General features: G+C 38.5%; 1 protein-coding gene across 1 annotated transcript; it reads right to left on the bottom strand.

Moving 5' to 3' along the window:
• Window positions 1–1,637: 1,637 nt before the first annotated feature.
• On the bottom strand, window positions 1,638–14,629 carry gramd2b (GRAM domain containing 2B). The gene is made up of 14 exons (XM_005451464.4): window positions 14,414–14,629; window positions 13,552–13,674; window positions 11,876–11,963; window positions 10,303–10,372; window positions 9,930–10,033; window positions 8,817–8,912; window positions 8,630–8,701; window positions 8,277–8,366; window positions 6,755–6,857; window positions 6,255–6,392; window positions 4,750–4,825; window positions 4,413–4,517; window positions 3,961–4,045; window positions 1,638–2,412 (listed from the first exon to the last, which is right to left on the bottom strand). The coding sequence occupies exons 1-14, from the start codon at window positions 14,503–14,505 to the stop codon at window positions 2,371–2,373; spliced, it is 1,284 nt and encodes a 427-aa protein (XP_005451521.1). The 5' UTR covers window positions 14,506–14,629; the 3' UTR covers window positions 1,638–2,370.
• Window positions 14,630–19,162: the final 4,533 nt, after the last annotated feature.

Genomic DNA, 19,162 nt, shown 5'->3' with positions numbered 1-19,162 from the left:
CACATAATAACTGTATGCTATTACTTTTCACTATCATACAGTTAGTATGTAAAGAGTAACTGTGAAGTGTTAATGTTTCAGGCAAACTGCAACTTTTTTTTCTGACTTTGGTGCCACCCAGTGGTCATATTAAGAACAACACAGATGACAGCACATGCCACTGGAACTGTTTTGTTCCATAATTTGCAAATTAAAGGATTGTTTTCAACTGAAGATTTTTTTCTGTGTGCAATTAATTGTTTTGTTAATTCTAACCACAAAATGTTTTATTTTATTTTTAACTATTTGAAGATTACATGTAATTTATTTATTTTATTTATTTTACTAGGGATGAAGTCATGGAAGTAAATGTGGGATTTTTCAGGAACATAACGCAAACAGACAGACAAAGGGGTATAAATTAAATTAAATTAAATTAAGAGAGGAGGGTCGAGTTTCTCGGCAGCACGGTGGCACAGTGGTTAGCACTGTTGCCGCACAGCAAGAAGGTCCTGAGTTGTCTGTGAAGGTTCTCAGTCATCCAGGTCATCGTAGTCAAAGGAATTTGCAAAGAAAAGCGTCTGGACTTCTTTGAGTTGCTTGAAGACGTTTCACCTCTCATCCGAGAAGCTTCTTCAGTTCTAAGGTCAAATGGCCGAGAGTCCCTGAGTTCAAATCCACCATCAGGCCGGGGTCTTTCTGTGTGGAGTTTGCATGTTCTCCCTGTGTTTGCGTGGGTTCCCTGTACTCCGGCTTCCTCCCACAGTCCAAAGACATGCAACTTGTGGGGATAGGTTAATTAGATAATCCAAATTGCCACTAGGTATGTGCGAGTGAATGTGAGTGCGAATGGTTGTCTGTCCCTGTGTGTTAGCCCTGCGACAGACTGGCGACCTGTCCAGGGTGTACCCTGCCTTTCGCCCTATGATAGCTGGGATAGGCTCCAGCAACCCCCGCGACCCTGAAAAGGATAAGCGGATGGATGGATGGGTCGAGTTTCTAAGGAAAGTCTTACAAATGAAAGAAATACAAAGATTAGAAGGCTTGGTTTGTGTGGTATTATATCACTGAATGTTGTATTTTGTTAATTACACATGAGAAATGGCAGTGAGTACAACACTTAAGAGTTGGGCTTGCTTGGGGGGGGGGAAACTGAAACATTTCCACGGCTGTCGCCAAAATGAGCAACCTTGGGCTTCAGAGACATTTGTGGAAGAATCTGAAGAATCTGCTAAAGCTAAGGCTTCATAAAGTGGTTCAAAACCAATTGGTGACATCATCATCATAGTAATGTTTATATTAAATATACAGTCTGTGATTATAAAGTGCTTCACACAAGGCAAAACTTCATAACAGTGAGTAGCATAAAGTTCATAGTTTGCCTGTGATGAAAGTTAATGCCATAAGTTGCATGCTAGCAACTAATGCTATAAAATGGAAATGCTTCAAAAACAGTTAAATTATAGTATGCAAGACTTTGTATCATGTGACGGGATTATCTCTCTGTTCCTTTGAAAATGGTTGGTCCAGTGTATCCTCTGCAGAATGAGGTAACAAAGCAGCTTTACTTTCCTTTTCTTTTTCTAGGAGAGTTTGGCCTCCAGCCATGACCACCACCTGCGTTCCGGTGTTTTATTTTTTGAGCAGAATTCATTAAATGAATGTAAACTTTTTGCTTTATTTTTGGTAAATGTCACATTTAGACAGAAGTGTTTCAGCTGGCTCAGACATCACTGTGATCCACCAAACTGAAACAAGTACAGTAAACAGAAAGCCTCAGTAGAAGCACATAAAACGTGACATGTTTCCACCTTTAAATCATCAAATGATCATTTGAAATGCCAGAACCTGGCACAGGTTTAGCAACTACTTAACAACAGCTAAAGATGGTTTAACTATGACCAAGTTGAACACCAGGGTGCACACCCATAGGTGGGTGGGGTTATACATGCAAAACAGTTCAAATTTCACCAGAGGGGACATTTTTAGCACTAATGTTTCTCTTAAAATGATTTATTTTGTGTGTATCATTATTGTTGCTGCCCTACAAAGACAGACAACAGTACAGAAACCTGATACCAATGTCAGGGAGTTTCTGAAAAAACTATCATAGAATGCTACTGTCAATGCTAGCTGTGACTTCACTTTCAGTTACACATTTGAAACACAAAAAGTCTTGAAATAATACAAAAGTAAGTAAGTAACAAATATAAACCCAGATGTAGGGCATATTTGACCAAATATATACAGTAGTTACTGTATTTTGGCTTCATAGGGCAGAATACATTCCAGTAGTGTTATTTTTTTTTATAACAAACATACATATTTACACTTTATTTACAAAAATAATATACATGACTTTCACTGTGCTTATACTGGTTTCCTGTACTTTCAGGCAGCTTCCTCCAGCAGTCTCTGCAGGTTCTTCTGCACCTGAAAGAACAAAGTTTGCTTTTGCTTAACTGTATTGGCAGAAAACTCGACTGCAGATAAATGTATCTGATGATATTGCAAGTGTTTCGCTTGGTTAGTAAGTGTAGATTTCAAAAGGAAGCCTGCTTCTGTTTATCTTGTTGCTAAGGTCATTTCCTTGTCCCTGTTGAAAGCTAGAGACTCAGACTTGAAGCAGGTGATTTGTGCTACGGTCAAACAGCAGTTAGGGTCATGTCGCCATGAATATCTATTATAACACAGAGGATTTGGAGAACAGTACAAACGTGATTGACAAGTGTACTACTCTGGCACATGTGAAGCTGGCATAATTGCTGTGCAGTCAGTCTGCAGAGAGATCAGGTAGACCACTGCAGACACATGGAAACCATAGACTGTATATAAAAGATGGAGGTATCCATCAGACAGCATTCATGATTTTTGACTAATTTTGACGACCACTTGATTTGAGTAAACAATGTGAAGTTAAATAATGCTTATTTAACAAAGTAGTGCAATTAGCAGATTTCCATGAAGCCAATATGAAAGTGCAGAAAACTGCAGTTCAAAGGTGAAGATTGATGTTTATTTCTTTTGAACAGAAGTAAACATGTTTACAGGCCTAACTTTTTTTGGCAGCTGTGGATAGTTTCTCCCTAACTAGCGTTTTAAATTAAAATCATCTCTTTCAGTAGTGGGTTTAATATGAAATAAATATTTCCAGTCAAGTTCCAGTTTTCATCTCATATCATTTAATGTTCACTCAGGATGAAGATGGACCAGGCCTCTGCAGTCTGACACAGCTCTGAGCCTTTACAAACTTCTTGCTGATGAAAATGTTCTTTATTTTCTGTCTAAAACACTGAGGCGGCTGTCAGCTGCTGCTTTTTGTTTGTAAGGAGACGAATGTCAGCCTGAAATATAAATGGAGTGTAGACTGATGGAGCTCTTCTTACAAATGATGCTCTGAACTGATCACTGACTATAAATGTTTGATCAATGGCAACAGGCATCCAATTACACTTTGCTCTTTGGAAACTGCTGAAGCCTTCCTGCTGTGTGCTTTCAGAGGCTCATGAAAGAAACTACTGACAACACATTCACACAATTTTTAAAGGTGACCTGTTACGTTTTTCCTTTTCTTTTTTTTTTGTGTATACACTTGTAGACATGGCCCAAACGTCAAATAATGAGATCTGTGTAATCCCAACTCAGGCTTTAGACCCTCTAACTGCTCAGACTTGAACATTTTTGCCTATTCTTGGATCTGCAGGGTACTAAAGAGTGGATATTTCTCTAACATCGCCATCTCTGCATTTTATTTAAAGAGATGGAGCTAAAACAGCACTTTCAGACAGAGGATTAACTGCGGGGTTGCACCCAGTATAACATAAATTTCATATTTCTAAAACTGTGAATCATGCAAAGCTACTCTAGTTGAGTAAGAATATGGCCTAATAATTTAATTATTAAATTATCAATGGGGATTATAGCAAGTCCAGACGGCTGTATCTATCAACACTTGATCTGAAAAACCAAAGACAGACCAACCTTCTCCAGCTTCATCAGGTTGATGGTTAGCAGTTCAGATAAAAGATTCGTGCCCACATCAGCGGACCCACTCAGAAAATTGTTTCTGGGATTAAAACACAAAAATAATCATCATGAAAATAATTTAAAATCTTCAGAAGGTTCAGCTCTATTAGCAAAAATCTAATATCAATAAATTAGAGTGAAATAAATCTTGCAGATTATTGTACTATAGTCCTTGAGACAAAATAAGAAAACCATTTTATGTCTGTGAATCCACCTGCTTGCCTGTTCAGTTTGAATCATTAGTTTCATTATTTGTGACATTTTTTATTTGTTTTAGTGAGAATGTGGGTAAAATCCATCATGACACTTATGCAGTTTTTGTTTCTCTTTCATCTGGTTATCATTTCCATGTCTAATTTGTCAGTTTTCTAGAGCTTTTCAGAGTCTCAGACAGTCTGACGACTCACTCCGGGTGTGTGAACTCGGCCACAGCACCGAGCGTTGTCAGTCTCTGCTCCAGTGAGATGATCTTAAACGCCAGGTAACATGAAGACAAGACCAGGGTGCACACTCTGAGGAAAAACACAGGTAAAAGAGGAGATGAGCAAAAAGAGGCTAAAATGTGAAAATGTAATGATAAACTGAAATGAATGTGCATCATTGAAGGATTCGATGGTTGACTGAATGGATGGGATGAATCCACAGATCATATAACTGATCAGCTTAATTTAATTTAACAGGATGAGTCACAAAAGAATCCTTTAGCGAAGAAATGAATGAATGAATCAAAGGCTGCAAACTTACAGGAACATGTAGACTATCAGCAGAGTGTTGAGAGAAACTGGCTTCAGACACCTGCTGTCAATCACCACATCCGAACCTGAGGAAAGATCAAACAAATATGTCTTTGTTTACGCCAAAAGTACAGTAAAATGCCCTACGCGTGTGAGAGCAGCACTGCATTAAAAGGTTGGAATAGACTGCTTCATCAACTCATAGAAATCAATATGAAAAGGAGTCGTTATAAATAAAAGCAAGAAAAGAAGTGGGGCTTAAAGAGTTATGGTTGGATAAGCAGAAGAGAACCGATGGAAGAATGGATCATATGGGCGTATTTTTCATTAATATGGAAGAAGCAGCACGGCGACACGATGGTTAGCACTGTTGCCTCACAGCAAGAAAGTCCTGAGTTCAATCCCACCATCAGGCCGGGTCTTTCTGTGTGGAGTTTGCATGTTCTCCTTGTGTTTGTGTGGGTTCTCTCCTCCCACGGTCCAAAAACATGCACTTAGTGGGGATAGATTAATTGGAAACCCTAAATTGCTCATAGGTGTGAATGTGAATGCTGTCTATGTGTTAGCCCTGTGACAGACCGTCGACCTGTCCAGGGTGTACCCTGCCTCTTGTCCCTAGGCAGCTGGGATAGGCTGCAGCCTCCCCCGCGACCCCAGGGTCGCGTCCCCTGCAGAAGCAGAACCGAATAGATGGAAGAAGAAGATGCAAGAAATTTGGGCAGCTGTAAGGGAATCTGGGAAGAAGATATCTAATGCATTTAGAAAAAATATTTATCCAGGTGACGTATTTTTATATTTAGAAACAAATGTTTAAAATGAGTTTCGTGCCAAATCTCTACTGCAAATGTGCAAAATTATGGCCTATACAGACACACATGAATGCTGTAAATAACAAATAAAGAAATAAAGTTTACTGTTGGTACATGATAATATTATTATTTGACAAAAACATCAGAGTATTTTTTTTCAGTGATAAATATAGATCATTCAGGACTACATTTATTTATATCTGACAAGTTTCTGTTCTGGGAAATCCCCGCGGGTCAGTTTGCATACACGACACATGTGAGATTACAATCGGTACTTGGTTGCACCTCGGCTCACCTCTCGTGGCTTTTAGAGTTAAATGTTGTTGATTTTTGCCGTTCTCAGGCTGACTCCTTAATCCTGAGTACAGCTGAGGATATTTTCATTTTACCGCTTCTAAAAGCGATTTGTTATTTTACTGTTACAAAGTTAGCAGCAGTTTATATTTGGCTGTAAAAATAGAGGTGGGGAGAGCAGCAGTACAGAACAGTGCAGGCAGCAAGGTCAACGGAAATAAGTCCAAACAGGAGCTGAGTCAGCTAAACCGATGTTATGATGAATTTGACCAAAAAGAGAATGGAAATAAAACGTAGGGACTAAAATAATAAAATTATAAATTCATAGTCCCATGAGAGGTTCAGTGCCAGTTGTTTAAATAAAAGTCTTGATGTTTAAACTAACACGGCCCTGATTAAAGACTCATCCTACCTCGGTGGTGCTTGGAGTGCTGCTTGTTGTCTGGACCCTGCTGGTTCAGATGTGGGTTGTTCACTTTGTGCTGGTGGTCTGGAGATGATGCACTGTCTGTGCGCTTCAGCATATCCAGGAAAGGCGGAACAGCAAACTCTATAGAAGCAAAAAGGTAAGCAAAGCATTCAAAACTGGAAACCCAGGGCCTGTTATGACTTGGGGCAGTTTTGTAATCCCGATTAAGTCCTCCTGTGAAAAACATACTGAGTATGTTTGAATAAGGCGCACTACAAGCTGCTCATTTTCAACTTCATCACAGCTGTGTAAGTGGGGGGGGGGTGAGAAGAAAAGTCAACAAAAAATAAAGAGTAAAGAAGGAGCAGCACTAAGTAGCACAAGATTCTGCTACTGAAGTGCAAAAGTGGTTCAGGTTTTGTGAGTAGAAACATTGACAGCCACAGACGATACGTGTGACGATGCATGCGACTGCTTCTAATTCATCAGCTGGACAGCAGTACCTTCTATCTTCTCGTAGTCTGGAACCTGAGAGTCAGAGCTGCTGCTCTCCTCCATCTCCTGCCTCCTGTGTCTCATCGCTCCATCCAGGTCGCTGAATTCACTCTGCAGAAATTCACAGACACAGAGAGATTAAAGCTAGCAGGCACTAGCAGCTGCTTCACCCTCTCATCCAAACATGATCATATCTATCATATCGATCGTAGCTGTACAGAAAAAACTTCACACTTTCCTACAAATTATATTTTAATTGGAGCAAACAAACACAAAAGTGAATAATGAGAATAAACATTTAAAAATGGTTGAACCCAAGTCTCCAGGCTGGAAATAGGAAATGACAATTCACTGAACATAATGCTTTTAGAAAGCTGCAATTTAATTCAACTGAATACAATTTCTGTTTTAGTTTTGCTTTTATGAAGGTTATAATTTTTCAGTGCTTGTGCAAAAGACTTCTAAAAAACCCTCAAACATCTGAAACAATATTTATACATTAAAAACTAAAATAAAATCTAACATCCAGTTGCAGATGGTGCTGAAACTGGACGTTGGCTTGGCTGTGTCAGCTAATTTTATCTTTTATCTTAACTTCCAAAATGTATCCCTTGGCAAATATCCCATGTAATATAATATTTAAAAAGTCTAAAAACAACAGCTAAACCAATAAAAACTAAACTGTAACTCAAGACTATCAAACAATAATAAGTAAAATGAAATGAGCCAACCCACATGGGAAATTAACCGAAAATAAACTGAACTCGAAGCAAAAACACACATAAACATATTTAGAATCAAAAGCAATTAAAAATGATAAAACTACAATAACTCACCTACAACCTCAACATTAAAAGTAAATGATTACGTTAAAACACATTTGCTTTGTGGAGTTTATGCAGTTGTATTAAATTGCACAGGAACTCTAAAAGCATCACTTTTAGAGATAAAGACTTTTGGGGTGAGAGAAAACACAAAATGAATTAATATGGTAAAAGTAACATTTCAAAAATCCTGTTTGGGGATAAAGTGGCCAAAAATAAATAAATACATGAAGCTTTAGGCACAAGGATGTCTGGACCTGGGGCGACTGATGCTGACATCAGGAAGTGGCTCACAGCCTTATCTCTCTTGGACACAGCTTTGTTGAATGCACAAACACAAGACTAGAATATCCAGTTGTAACATATGCAAAATGTTACTAAACGATTTGCCAACTGGCTCCTGCTCTCATGCAGGGAGTCTTTTTTTTTTCTGAACAGCTTCTGTCTCCATAGGTCAAAATGCTTCGTTGCCACGTTACAGCTCCAACTCTCGAGCATATTGGTTTTATTTCACCTCAAGTTTGATGTGTTAAAATATCTTTCTGTCAGAAAAGAGACCAGAGAGATAAGTGCGAGGATGGACCCAAAAGCATGATGCTTTCTTATTCTTATATATTTTATTATATGTAGCCAGGATAAAAACAGTATCCTTTGTATCAGTTGTACTACAGACATCATGCTTTATGGTATTGTGTGTTTGACCTACCAGAGGAAAGCGAGGCGATAGCGGTGACCTCCGACTTCTGAAGCTGTTTTCAGCTGAGGAGGGAATGGGGCTGCTGCATGGACTCTTCTCCTATTTATATTCATATAATCAATAACCAGACATCATGTGTTTAAATGATCCTCAAGTCTTCAAACTTATTTAAAATGAATAACATAAGAAGGTGAAAGAGTAAAAAAGAAAACTATCTGAAACTGAGTGTTTAGTTTAAAGCCCGAGTTTTCGGATAACAATGGCTACCTGTTGGTCATGAACATCTGGAACGGTACATATATGACAGAAGACAAGGAAAGCATAATAGGTCTGTATGGCTCTAAATAAAAAGCCTTTCTTACCTCCAGATGAGGACAGATTGACATCAAAAACTTGTAGGTGTTGTCTCTGGACAGGAAGGACACAAACACGTACTGCAACACCAGAAATAGAAAAAGTGTCTTTTGGAATACTTTTCCACATGTGCAAAAATACAGTTTTTTTCTTAATTCATCAAATCGTGGTGAGAACCAGCGAGATTCCTCTCACCCTGTCATTTGTGGTGGCGATCACCAGAGCGTTTGGCAACAGGATGGCAGTTTTGGTCTTCTTGATGTTTTTGATGGACACCACTGGGATGGCGATCTGGGACACAGAACAGTTCGATCCTTCATATCAGCTTTGAAACCAGAGAAAAAGATTCACGCACCTGTAGGCCGGCTTCACTGTGCGACAGCACAGATCAGAAGCAGAGACGAGCTGTTCACTGACCTCCGGCAGCTTTAATTATCACCATCTATACACATTAACTGCAATTACTTTCTCAGCCTAGATTGATATTTCCAGATGTTTCCCATACAGTAACAGATGTAAAACAATCCAGTCGTGACCACACAGCAGCAAGGTGTCATCTGCACGTGTTCATGCATGCAGCAAAATATTAGTCCCTCTGCAGGCTGTACCTGCAGGCTGCGTGCGTGTAAACACAGCTGGCTTACAAAATAAAGAATAATGCTCTACAATGCCCGCACAGTATCACCTATCCACTTAGCATGTCCCTTCATGGAGGAAAAACAATCTTTTTTTATTGCAGAAGCATTGCTTGAATCAAGAGGTGGCAAAAGTTTACTTAAGTGGAAGTCCAGATATTTAAAAAATACTCCTGCAAAACGTCTTTACTGAAGTGAAAGTGAAAAAGCTCTCAAATGTGCTCAGACGTCGTTTATTCATAAAGCAAAGCTCCATGATTGTGCTGCCAAAACAAAGAAACACTTACTATTGAATTAAATTGTGTTGATAAAAATCAAATTGAGTTTAAAAATCTTATTTTACATCACTGAATTCTTCTTGGTTGTGTTCTCAAGTGTCGTGTAACGGATAAAACGGACTGTTTGCTGTTTTCTGAACGACAGCAAATTGTTCACTGTTTTCTGTGAAACTTCTCCAGGTAACTGTTAAATAATTTAAACCGACATATCTCATCAAATCAAACGGCTGCTGCTGCTGGCACCTCACTGTATTCGCCACTTTAAACAGCATCAACACCACAAAGAGTCTGACACTCGCGTGGAACCGAGAAACACCACTGAAAACATCTGTGGATTCTCTTTCAGATTCTCAGCCTTTCCTGTGGGCCGATACAAAACAGACATCAGCGCATACCTTGGTATCTTTTCCAAACACCTTGGAGTGGAAGCAGAACCAGTGGTCGGAGACAAACATGCGTCCTTGGTAGAGGATGTCTTTCTGCAGAGCACAGGTGTAACCTGACAAACAAGTAAAGCACATTAAAAAACACATTATTTTTAGATGTTTGTGAGGAAAAAACAAAAAAGACCAGTTCAGTGTTTGTATTGAACAAAAGAGTTTGATAAAGTTATTATTGGACTTTGATTTGACACTGTAGTTCTATCATAAGGATTCTGTTATTATCAGGTGGTTAACAAGAGGCTCTGGTATCAAATGTTCAACTATGACCTAATCCTTCATTCAGTATTTAAGGTGGAGTGGATAGCTGTGATCATTAAAGACTTACTCTGTCTGAGCTGTTCTTCTTTGCTGATCTCCTTAAATATTTTATGGTACTGGCAGTTGGTCTTCGAAAGCTGAAATACAACACACAACACACACACACACAGACACACACACACACACACACACACACACACACACACACACACACACACCAATATCAGTTAAAGCTAAGGCCGACATTTTGATGAATTCTTATCAGAGAAAAGTAATAAATAAATGTGGCTTGTAAAACTCACGATACTCTTACAGTAAAGTTCTGAAACAGAGCTAACTTTCTTTGGGTGGTTCAGGAGAACTACAGAGCATTTATTTGTGGGATTGTTGTTTTGCAGCAGTGTATATATATGTGTTGTTAGACAGAGAAAAAGTTCTAGTTCCACTCCATCATAGAAACATCACTCAAACACCAAAATAAGCTCGTGTGTGTGCAGGCATCATGGTGTTTAAATCGTGGATACCAGTTACAGTTTAGAATTTATAAGACATTTTTGCAAGAGAATTGCTAAGGACATTTCAGAGAAATGCATTTTTAGACCAAGTCAGGCAAACTTAACCAAATAACTGTGGTATTAAGTTAAACCAAACCAACTGGTTTAGGCATTTTCAACCATTTACAAAGTATAAAGATATTTTTTGTAATTACTCTCAGCAGAATCGAGCTAAAACGTTCACCTCTCGGGAGCAATATTTTCCCCTGGACATGTGACGCTGTTGTTTTAACACTCTTGTCCTTAAGAAGTTTTGCCTTTTGCGCTGTAAAAAACAATGTGTTCTTAATGTTTTGCCCAGTTAAATAAAGGTCACATTGACTCACTGCACCATCATGTAGCATTACATGAATATTTATTCTTGTTCTAGCTCTTCAGTGTAACATACAGATATTTTGGACATGAAAACATAGCTGAAAATGTAAAATAATATTTAAATATACAAATTTAGACTAAGTATCTTTAATACTGGTAGAATTATTAAACACTTTATAAACATCACTATAATTCCACTGTTAGCTTTGAATAAGCTATAGCTAACAATTCATTAGCTAATTAATCTATTTACTAACAATTTATCAGCAACAGTTATTTTTAAGTTTTTTAATTCTTTCATTTGAAAGTGTACAAAAACCTCTTTGTGAAAACTGATTAAAAAAGATAATTTTTGAATTGTTGATTGACTTTCAAATGCCTAAAAAGTACCAGATATAGACAGGCTGTATCTTTATTATTATTATTATCATCCATTGTCTTTGTGAACAGAATTTAAAGCAGCAATTTAGTGATGTAATTTAAACTTTCATTCCTTAGATGACTTTGATTAGTGGTGCCATGTCAGAACACTGGATGTGTTAATGTTGGTGTCATGAAGTAAAGGAAGCACCAACCAGAAGGAGGCCTGACCCACAAACTGTTTATAACCTGATACATTCCTAAGGTAATAAGGTTGCTTGGAAAAAAGCCAGTCAGCAGAAATTTTATCTGATATTACTCATTTGGAAACCAAGTGACCGAGAATGGCCTACATGTAACATTTATAGGTGTAATAAAATATGTATCAGAGTTTACTTAATGACCTCTCACCTGGCTGTAGTGAGACTTCTTCCTCTCGATCTTGGAGTCTCGGTCTGTCTGAACCTGAGTGAGGAGAGAATTGTCGAAGGTCTTTGACCTGAGGACAGAGAGAAAATTCAGAGAGGGGATTTAACATATTCCATGGCCAATAAGACAGAAGATAAACACAAGTCAGCAACCTTTGGTAATCTAATTTCAGTGTATTTAAGAATTACAGCTGTCGATTCCTGACATCATACTTTTATGAGAACCTGGAAATATTAAAATAATTTGAGGCTGGAGAAAAAAAATGTACTAACCAATATATGAAGTTGAAATGATTAAGATTATGCTCTTTTTCTAGGACAGCATTATAATTAAAGCTGGGGCAGATTAGCACCATCATATGACTCCTTTGTTCAAAAAATCGGATTTTCTTTGAATTTATGCTTTAAAAAAAACACAATTCAGAAGTCAATTTGTTCAAATGGTTCAAAACATCAACCTGCAGTCATTGTTCCACTGTTACACATTTTGAGGTTACAGAGGAATATTGCTGCCTAAGGTAGTGGGACAGAGTCAGAGGTCAGATTATTATTCTGAACAATGAGGAACCTTCTCAGAGTCAGATCATGGTGAGATTAAAGGTTTCTGTGGGTGCTGAGCATGAAGTCAAACAACACTTTGTGGGAAACTGATCATTCATCAATCCATCAGTGCATTTTCTTGTTGTGGTTCCAGCAGGTTTAACAGGATATTCCAAATGGTCTCTTCTCCAGCAACATTTTCCACTTCCTCCTGTGGGATCCCGAGAAGCTCTCAGGACAGATCAGATTATCGTTCTGCCTCCACCGCCACACCAACCTGTTTGAGTCGTATCATTTATTCAGTCATTACCCAGAAGTCATGATCATACGTGAGGGTTGTAACATGAAATGATTGGTAAGGCAAAATCTTAATTTTCACACTTAACTGACTCATCACCACAATGATGTGGTACAACGCCTGCATTGCTGTATATGCAGCAACATTCACCATCTGACACTCTACTGTCCCATCACTCTTGTATAAGAGCCAGAATAATTAAACTCCCCGAGTGGGGCAGCGATTTCCTCCCGATCCAGAGTGAGAAATCTACTATTTTCTTGATCAGCTGGATCGAAAACACCAAAGTTAACACACCACGAGGATTACGATACATCAGTGTTTGTCCAAAAGAAAAGAAAAGAAAAGCTTTATAGAAAACATCACACGAGATATAGAATTTACTCCAATCAGCAAAAGTCCCTTTTACACTCAGAGGATAGAAAGTGTCTTGGAATTGCTTCTCGGGAAGGAAACAAGGAGTGGACTGAGATATTACAGCATTGCAGAGGTCAAGAAGGGAAAATGTGTTGTTTTCTGGTGAATCCCAGTTAAGGAATAAAACCAACAGGAGCAAATATTATACAATAATGTACCTTTAGTGGTATTATGGTTTGTCACATGGTTGTTTAACTCAACCTTGAAAGTGGGTAATTATTTGTTCTGTAGTTGTTTGAACCTTACAGACCTTGAACCTCTGGTGACCAAAGGGCAAGCTAAAATTTCAAGGCAAACCTATATTTATAACTGGGCATATTTGGACCTAGCGTGATGTATGCAACAATCTAAACAATACAAAGATATTTATGGATAAAAACCAGAGAAAATCTTTTGTAACTTACCTGACTAACACTGGCTTTCTCCTCCCTGTTAGCTCCTGCTGCTCCTGATCAGCAGCCTGCAGTGGTTCACTGCACATCCTGCTAAATCTTTGCTGCTCCTCTGCCACTGCCTCTGTATCTGAACTACACACGAAAGGAAAAAGTGAAATAAAACCCCAAATCATACTGTCCAAGAAAAGTGGGAATCAACACAACCTGCAAAGATTTTTTTCTTTCTTTTTTTGTTTTGTTTTGTAACTCTCTGGAGTTTTATGTAAGGAAAATCCTGCAATAGCACATCTTGCTTTCTTGTCCAGCTGCAGTGCAAAAGCCAAGTTTCCCAACTTTCTGTTGTGACATTGCAAAACAATAGATAACACCTTAGATATCGCTCAAGGTGAAAATTTCCAAATGATGAATAGACGAAGCAGAATTTTTACAAGTCACGAAACCCACCATGGTGCCAATAAATCACGAATCCAACAGTTTGGTAAGTAAACATAAAGAATCCAGACAGCTAATTATGAATAAAAGCCAACCTTCATAAAATGTGCATCCCTCATTTCCCATTATGCATTTTTTTTCTTTGCAGTGAAGGTTGTGTGATGAATATCCAAGTCTCCAGGGGACCTAAAGACTCCATATTCACCATGTGGTAAATTCACGACTGAATCATTTTAATTCATACAATTCCAAAAGCTGACAAGCCAAGAAGATCTGTCAGTTAATCAGTCAATAATCTGAGTGATTGTTCTGCTATTCAAAAAGATATGAGTACTGCTATAAGTTTTACTAATGCAACCAAAACAGCTAACACAAATATCTGTGTGACACTGCCTTTTGTACTCTAGAGATGTTTTTGTTTTTACAGCCACAGACTCACTGAGAATCCCTTTCTTCATGCTTTGCAGCTCCTCTGCTACATTTCCTGGCATCCTCCTGCGACGTCTGCTGGTTCCCACACTGTTCTGTCATTATGCTCAGCAGATATTTTCCAAGCAAATGCTCAGCTAGACGTCCTGACTGCTGCCGTGAGAACTGCAGCCTGATCCGCTGCTCCCTACACCTACCTGCTTGCCTGTCTGTGGGAGTGTCCTTTGGGCCCCTCGGTTTCACATGTCACAGCCAACCAGATCACAAAAGGGTGACGTGTGTGTTTGTGTGTGTTCGAGATAGTGCGCATTTGAACCTTTGATCAGTGACATTTTACTCGGCTTTGTTTGTGTTCCTAAACTTAAAATGGTCTCATAATCAATCTAGTTTTGTTTACACAGGAACAAAACTTCTACCTTCCACTTCTGTCTAAACAGGGTGAAATCTGATCTGCTTCCCTTTGCTGAGGGGAAATGATTTCACATGTTCAGCCTGCTGTATCCCCGTATCCCTGCCGACTTTCTTCATGTTGAAATGTGTATGTTTGTTTTCCAGTGGGGAATTAGAACGCTGCACAGAGAAGCCCCTTAAAGATTTAAGAAAAAGCTGGCTTGGCTTGCAAAAAATAGACCCACACCTTAATTTTCTAATCCCATTTTTATGTCCCTCCTGTTGGCATGATTTACTGCATTCAATCTTTAAAACATCTGTAAGTGCATGACGAAAAACGGCGGCTATGTAAGTAGTATTTACACGGGCTGCATGCAGCCTGCACTCAAATCTACATGTTGTTGCACAAAACTGTAACTCATTACATTACAGTTAATGTGACTGAAGTGCTGGTAAGAAACGAGGACCCAACAGTTCAGGTTCAGATGTGTATTTTTAACATGTTGATATCCTCACTCAGCCTGAGTGAGGATACACGATCCAGCTGTTGTTCTGGTCGTGTGTGTGTGTGTGTGTGTGTGTGTGTGTGTGTGTGTGTGTGTGTGGGCGCGCGCGCTCGCTGCAGTGTACGTGTGTAATGAGAGCTCTCAGCCGAGGATTGCTGGGTCATGAAAACAGTCTGTCTAAACACGTTTTATCAATACTTCTTTGGACTTAAAGTGTTTAGCTTATATATCCTTAATAAATTTCTGATTGCTCCACAGGAAATGTGCACCAATGACACCATTTTAATTATGGCAGAAAATACTTCCTGTATGGAGCTAAAAGTGCAAACAGCTTGGAGAAGGTACCAAAGTGGCTTCGGTCTTTAACATTTAATGTTTAAAAAACACACACACACAAAAACAGACAATTCATAGTCAAAAAGCTTCAAGATGGTGTATAAGAATGTATGTTGAATAAATAAAGATGACTGTGTGTCATACTCATCTCAAGTGGGCCAGACCATTAAACTGATTGTAAAATGACCTTTTTTGCATAAAGAAGGAAAAGTAACCATCCAGTTACAAAATAATGAACAGCCTTTAAAAAACCAGTACGTCTCATTTCATGTACATTACTAAATAATTATTACATTTTGCTTTTTCTGATCCAAACAATTTGTCAAGATCCAGAAAAATGTGAACTTGTGAAAATGTGAAGTATTCTTAAGTAGATCATTTGGAGGGCCAGCTGTGGCCCCTGGGCCATATTTTTGACACACACAGACTGATCACAGTGGACGCTGTACCGGTCCGTCGTGGTGAAGAGAGAGCTGAGTGTAAAAGTGAAGCTCTCGATTTACCAGTCGATCTGCGTCCCTACCCTCACCTATGGGTCCATGGTGAGGGTAGGGACTCCACAGCTCAGATGAAAATATTTTCTTTGGTCGTTATCGTTGCTTTACCTGCGTCTCCTCAGCTCATTTTCTAACCCACACAAAGGAGAATCTACTGTGACCACTGATGACATAAAAGCCCAGTAAAGACTCTATTTTTAATTATTATTTCACTGATAAATACCTTTTTACTACATTACTTTTTAAATGTATTTATTTGTGAAATTAAAGCCATGTTTAAGTCAAGTCTTACAGAGAAAGGTCAGAGTGAGCAATACAGTCTTATTAGTTTAACACTGATAGTCTGAAGTAAAAAACAACAACAACTCTGGACTCTCCAACAGTCCTGTGAAGAACTGCTCACCAGTCTGTTAGCGACTGCCAGATTTCTCCAACATTTGTTGTTGTGTCTTTCTATTTGTTGGCTTACAACCGACTTTAGCCCCCTTTAGGGAACGTACACACAGAAACAACGTGGTGCACTTTGAAATACAAACAGAGCTGAACTGTTTGCCAAGTGTTTTTTTTTCCTGGGGTCTTTTAGTAGCTGATTCAGCTTTTCCCTCATTTTTAAAAGAACAGGTTATAAAGATAAGATGAAGACAGTCTGTGATCCAAATGCTGACTTTCTCGTGAAATCCTCATGTGGCCCATGTCGTGGTATGAAACAACCAAAATTACTCTGTTTTGGTTTTTAGTACTTTTATGGCCAGTTCTGGGCAGTTTGCTTCACGTGAGCTAAGCTGAGAAAATAATCTGCATACTGAGAGCACTGGATCAGAGGTGTGTAAACAGACCAGATGTCCTTTGAAATGCAAACATAAACCAAAAGAACTGCAGGTTTCAAATGCTTATGCCTAATATTTAAGATTGTGTATGTTAATTGTAAATAATACCTGGATTCCATATGAATTTTGACTTAAAGTAACAAACTGAGTGTACTAAATACTGCATGCGTCATTTTAAATATTAATATTTAAAATGTTTTAAATAGTTTTGTATTCAACATGAGGTGTTTCAAATGCATTTATTCTCATTTTGGAAAAATAAACAGGCTCAATTAGCTGTTACTAGTTTCTCTATTCTAATCTGTGATAAATGTAACACTAAAAAAATTGACACTTTTTTGCTTACCGACGCATTAGACACAATTACGAGATCTTTTTATTACATATCAGACTAAGTTATGAGGCCTGTTGTTTACATTAGTGACTACTGGCATGACACACAGTTTGCCATCACTCAAGCTGTGGGCATAGACTGTAAATAAACGATAGCTTTGTTCATGATTAAGCTCAAGGCTTTAATATGCAGGTGGATGACATGCATGCATCTGTTTATGTGATGCTTTTTTTATACGTTTAGCCTGGCCCCACAGTTCTGCAGCTGTCGCTGATAGAATCGCCGATGCTTTTTAAAAGAGGGAAATTTAAAACAAAACAGCCTAGGCCGTAATGGGCTAAGATTACAAGCATAGATATAGAGACGTGACACCAATTTACATATCTGAGCAAATGTGGCTTGTTTTAAGTAAACAAGAGTAGCAGTGAGCACTGCCAGCTGGATGTAGTGCAAACATCTGGGATGTTTTTGTTGCTGTTGTTGCTTTAAAATTTTACACTCCATAAAGAACTTTTTTTTCCCCGTGACACCCAGTTTCCTCTCCATCCAAGACAGGTGTGGACATCACACCTCTTCCTTTAATAGTGAGTAGTCTGTACTGAAGCTCTCAGGATCACCGAGTGACACTTCACAGGAGGCACAGCTGACTCTCGTCTCTGCATCATAAACTATTTATCACTGCTGTCTTCTAGTTCATATTGTGTTGGATTCGATGGAGTGTACTCCATTCTTCCTCAGGTATACTGCAGGGCACAATGAGGTCAGATATGACATACCTGCTGGATCCCAGCAGGGATTTTATCTGCTGTCGGTCTATGCTTTGACACGTTAGGCTTCCTTCTCCTGCTATCCTAAACCTTTTATCTCTGGTTACTGATTGACACACTCATAAATGTGTTTTGTACAAAATTAGACATTTCACGGGAGCACTCCAGCATTTTGCCAAATATATTTGTTTGAGCTCCCTCTCAGTCAGATTGCTTCATTTCTGTGACTGGAAGCAGGTGCACACTGCAAATAAAAGAAGCCCAGTCTCATTTGCATGTTGTGTTATGCTTATTTAATGCATGTAGGAACGGAGCAGTGTTTGTGCGAATTTGTTTTCGCCATAAACTGTAAAGAAAAGTTCATATACACCTAAGTACTCACCAGCTTTTGTCTTTTAAGTTCTCCGTTTTGAATTTGTGTTTCCCTTAATTATGGATTTTGTCTTTACACACTTAATGTGTAAAGATTGTGTTACTCAAAACTGCTATTCCACTCTCATTAATAGACACTGACTATGATTTTAGTTTGTTTGATTGTTCAGATTTGCAGAGTACTATTTCTTAATCACAACCAATTCAGCTGCAGACATTAGAAAATATCTTCACACTAGAAGCATTGAGCAGAGTGACAATATTACTTGGATATACACACTTGTCATTCATGCCATTTTATTCCTCCTCTGCCTCTTGATTCTTTCATTTATCTGTCAGTGACGATGGTTTCACTTCCACACTGTGAAGGAAACACAGATGATGCTCATACATCATTCTTACGTCTCATAACATGTTGGGATGATGGAGGTTTTTACATAGTGCTAACTGCATGAAGTTATGATTGCTTCGGGTCTTTAAACCATGTGAGTGTATTTGTGTAGTTTTTGTGACTAGTTTTGTTCATTTGGGTCTAAATGTGATTATTCATCATCATATGATCATTTTGAGTCTCTTTAATGTTATTTTGTTGTGTTTTTCTGGTTCAATGTCATATTTTTTAGAATATTTAAGGGCATTTTAAGCCTTCCCTTCAGAGTTTCACATTTTTTTGTGGTAATCATAAACTAACTGATTAGGGTCTCAAATAGAATCTCTTGGTGGTGTGAAG

This window comes from Oreochromis niloticus, linkage group LG12 (assembly GCF_001858045.2).
Source record: "Oreochromis niloticus isolate F11D_XX linkage group LG12, O_niloticus_UMD_NMBU, whole genome shotgun sequence".
NCBI lineage: Eukaryota > Metazoa > Chordata > Actinopteri > Cichliformes > Cichlidae > Oreochromis > Oreochromis niloticus.
The sequence above is the reverse complement of the archived record's forward strand: the minus strand, read 5'-3'. Positions and strand labels throughout refer to the sequence as shown.

Excerpts from the sequence above, each read along its gene's own strand:
- gramd2b (XM_005451464.4), bottom strand. The coding sequence starts at position 14,505 with ATGACAGAACAGTGTGGGAACCAGCAGACGTCGCAGGAGGATGCCAGG. Across the intron at positions 10,373-11,875 it reads AGAAGTCTCACTACAGCCAG|CTTTCGAAGACCAACTGCCA; the intron begins GTGAGAGGTCAT and ends GTTGTATTTCAG. Across the intron at positions 4,046-4,412 it reads GCCGAGTTCACACACCCGGA|AAACAATTTTCTGAGTGGGT; the intron begins GTGAGTCGTCAG and ends TTTTAATCCCAG.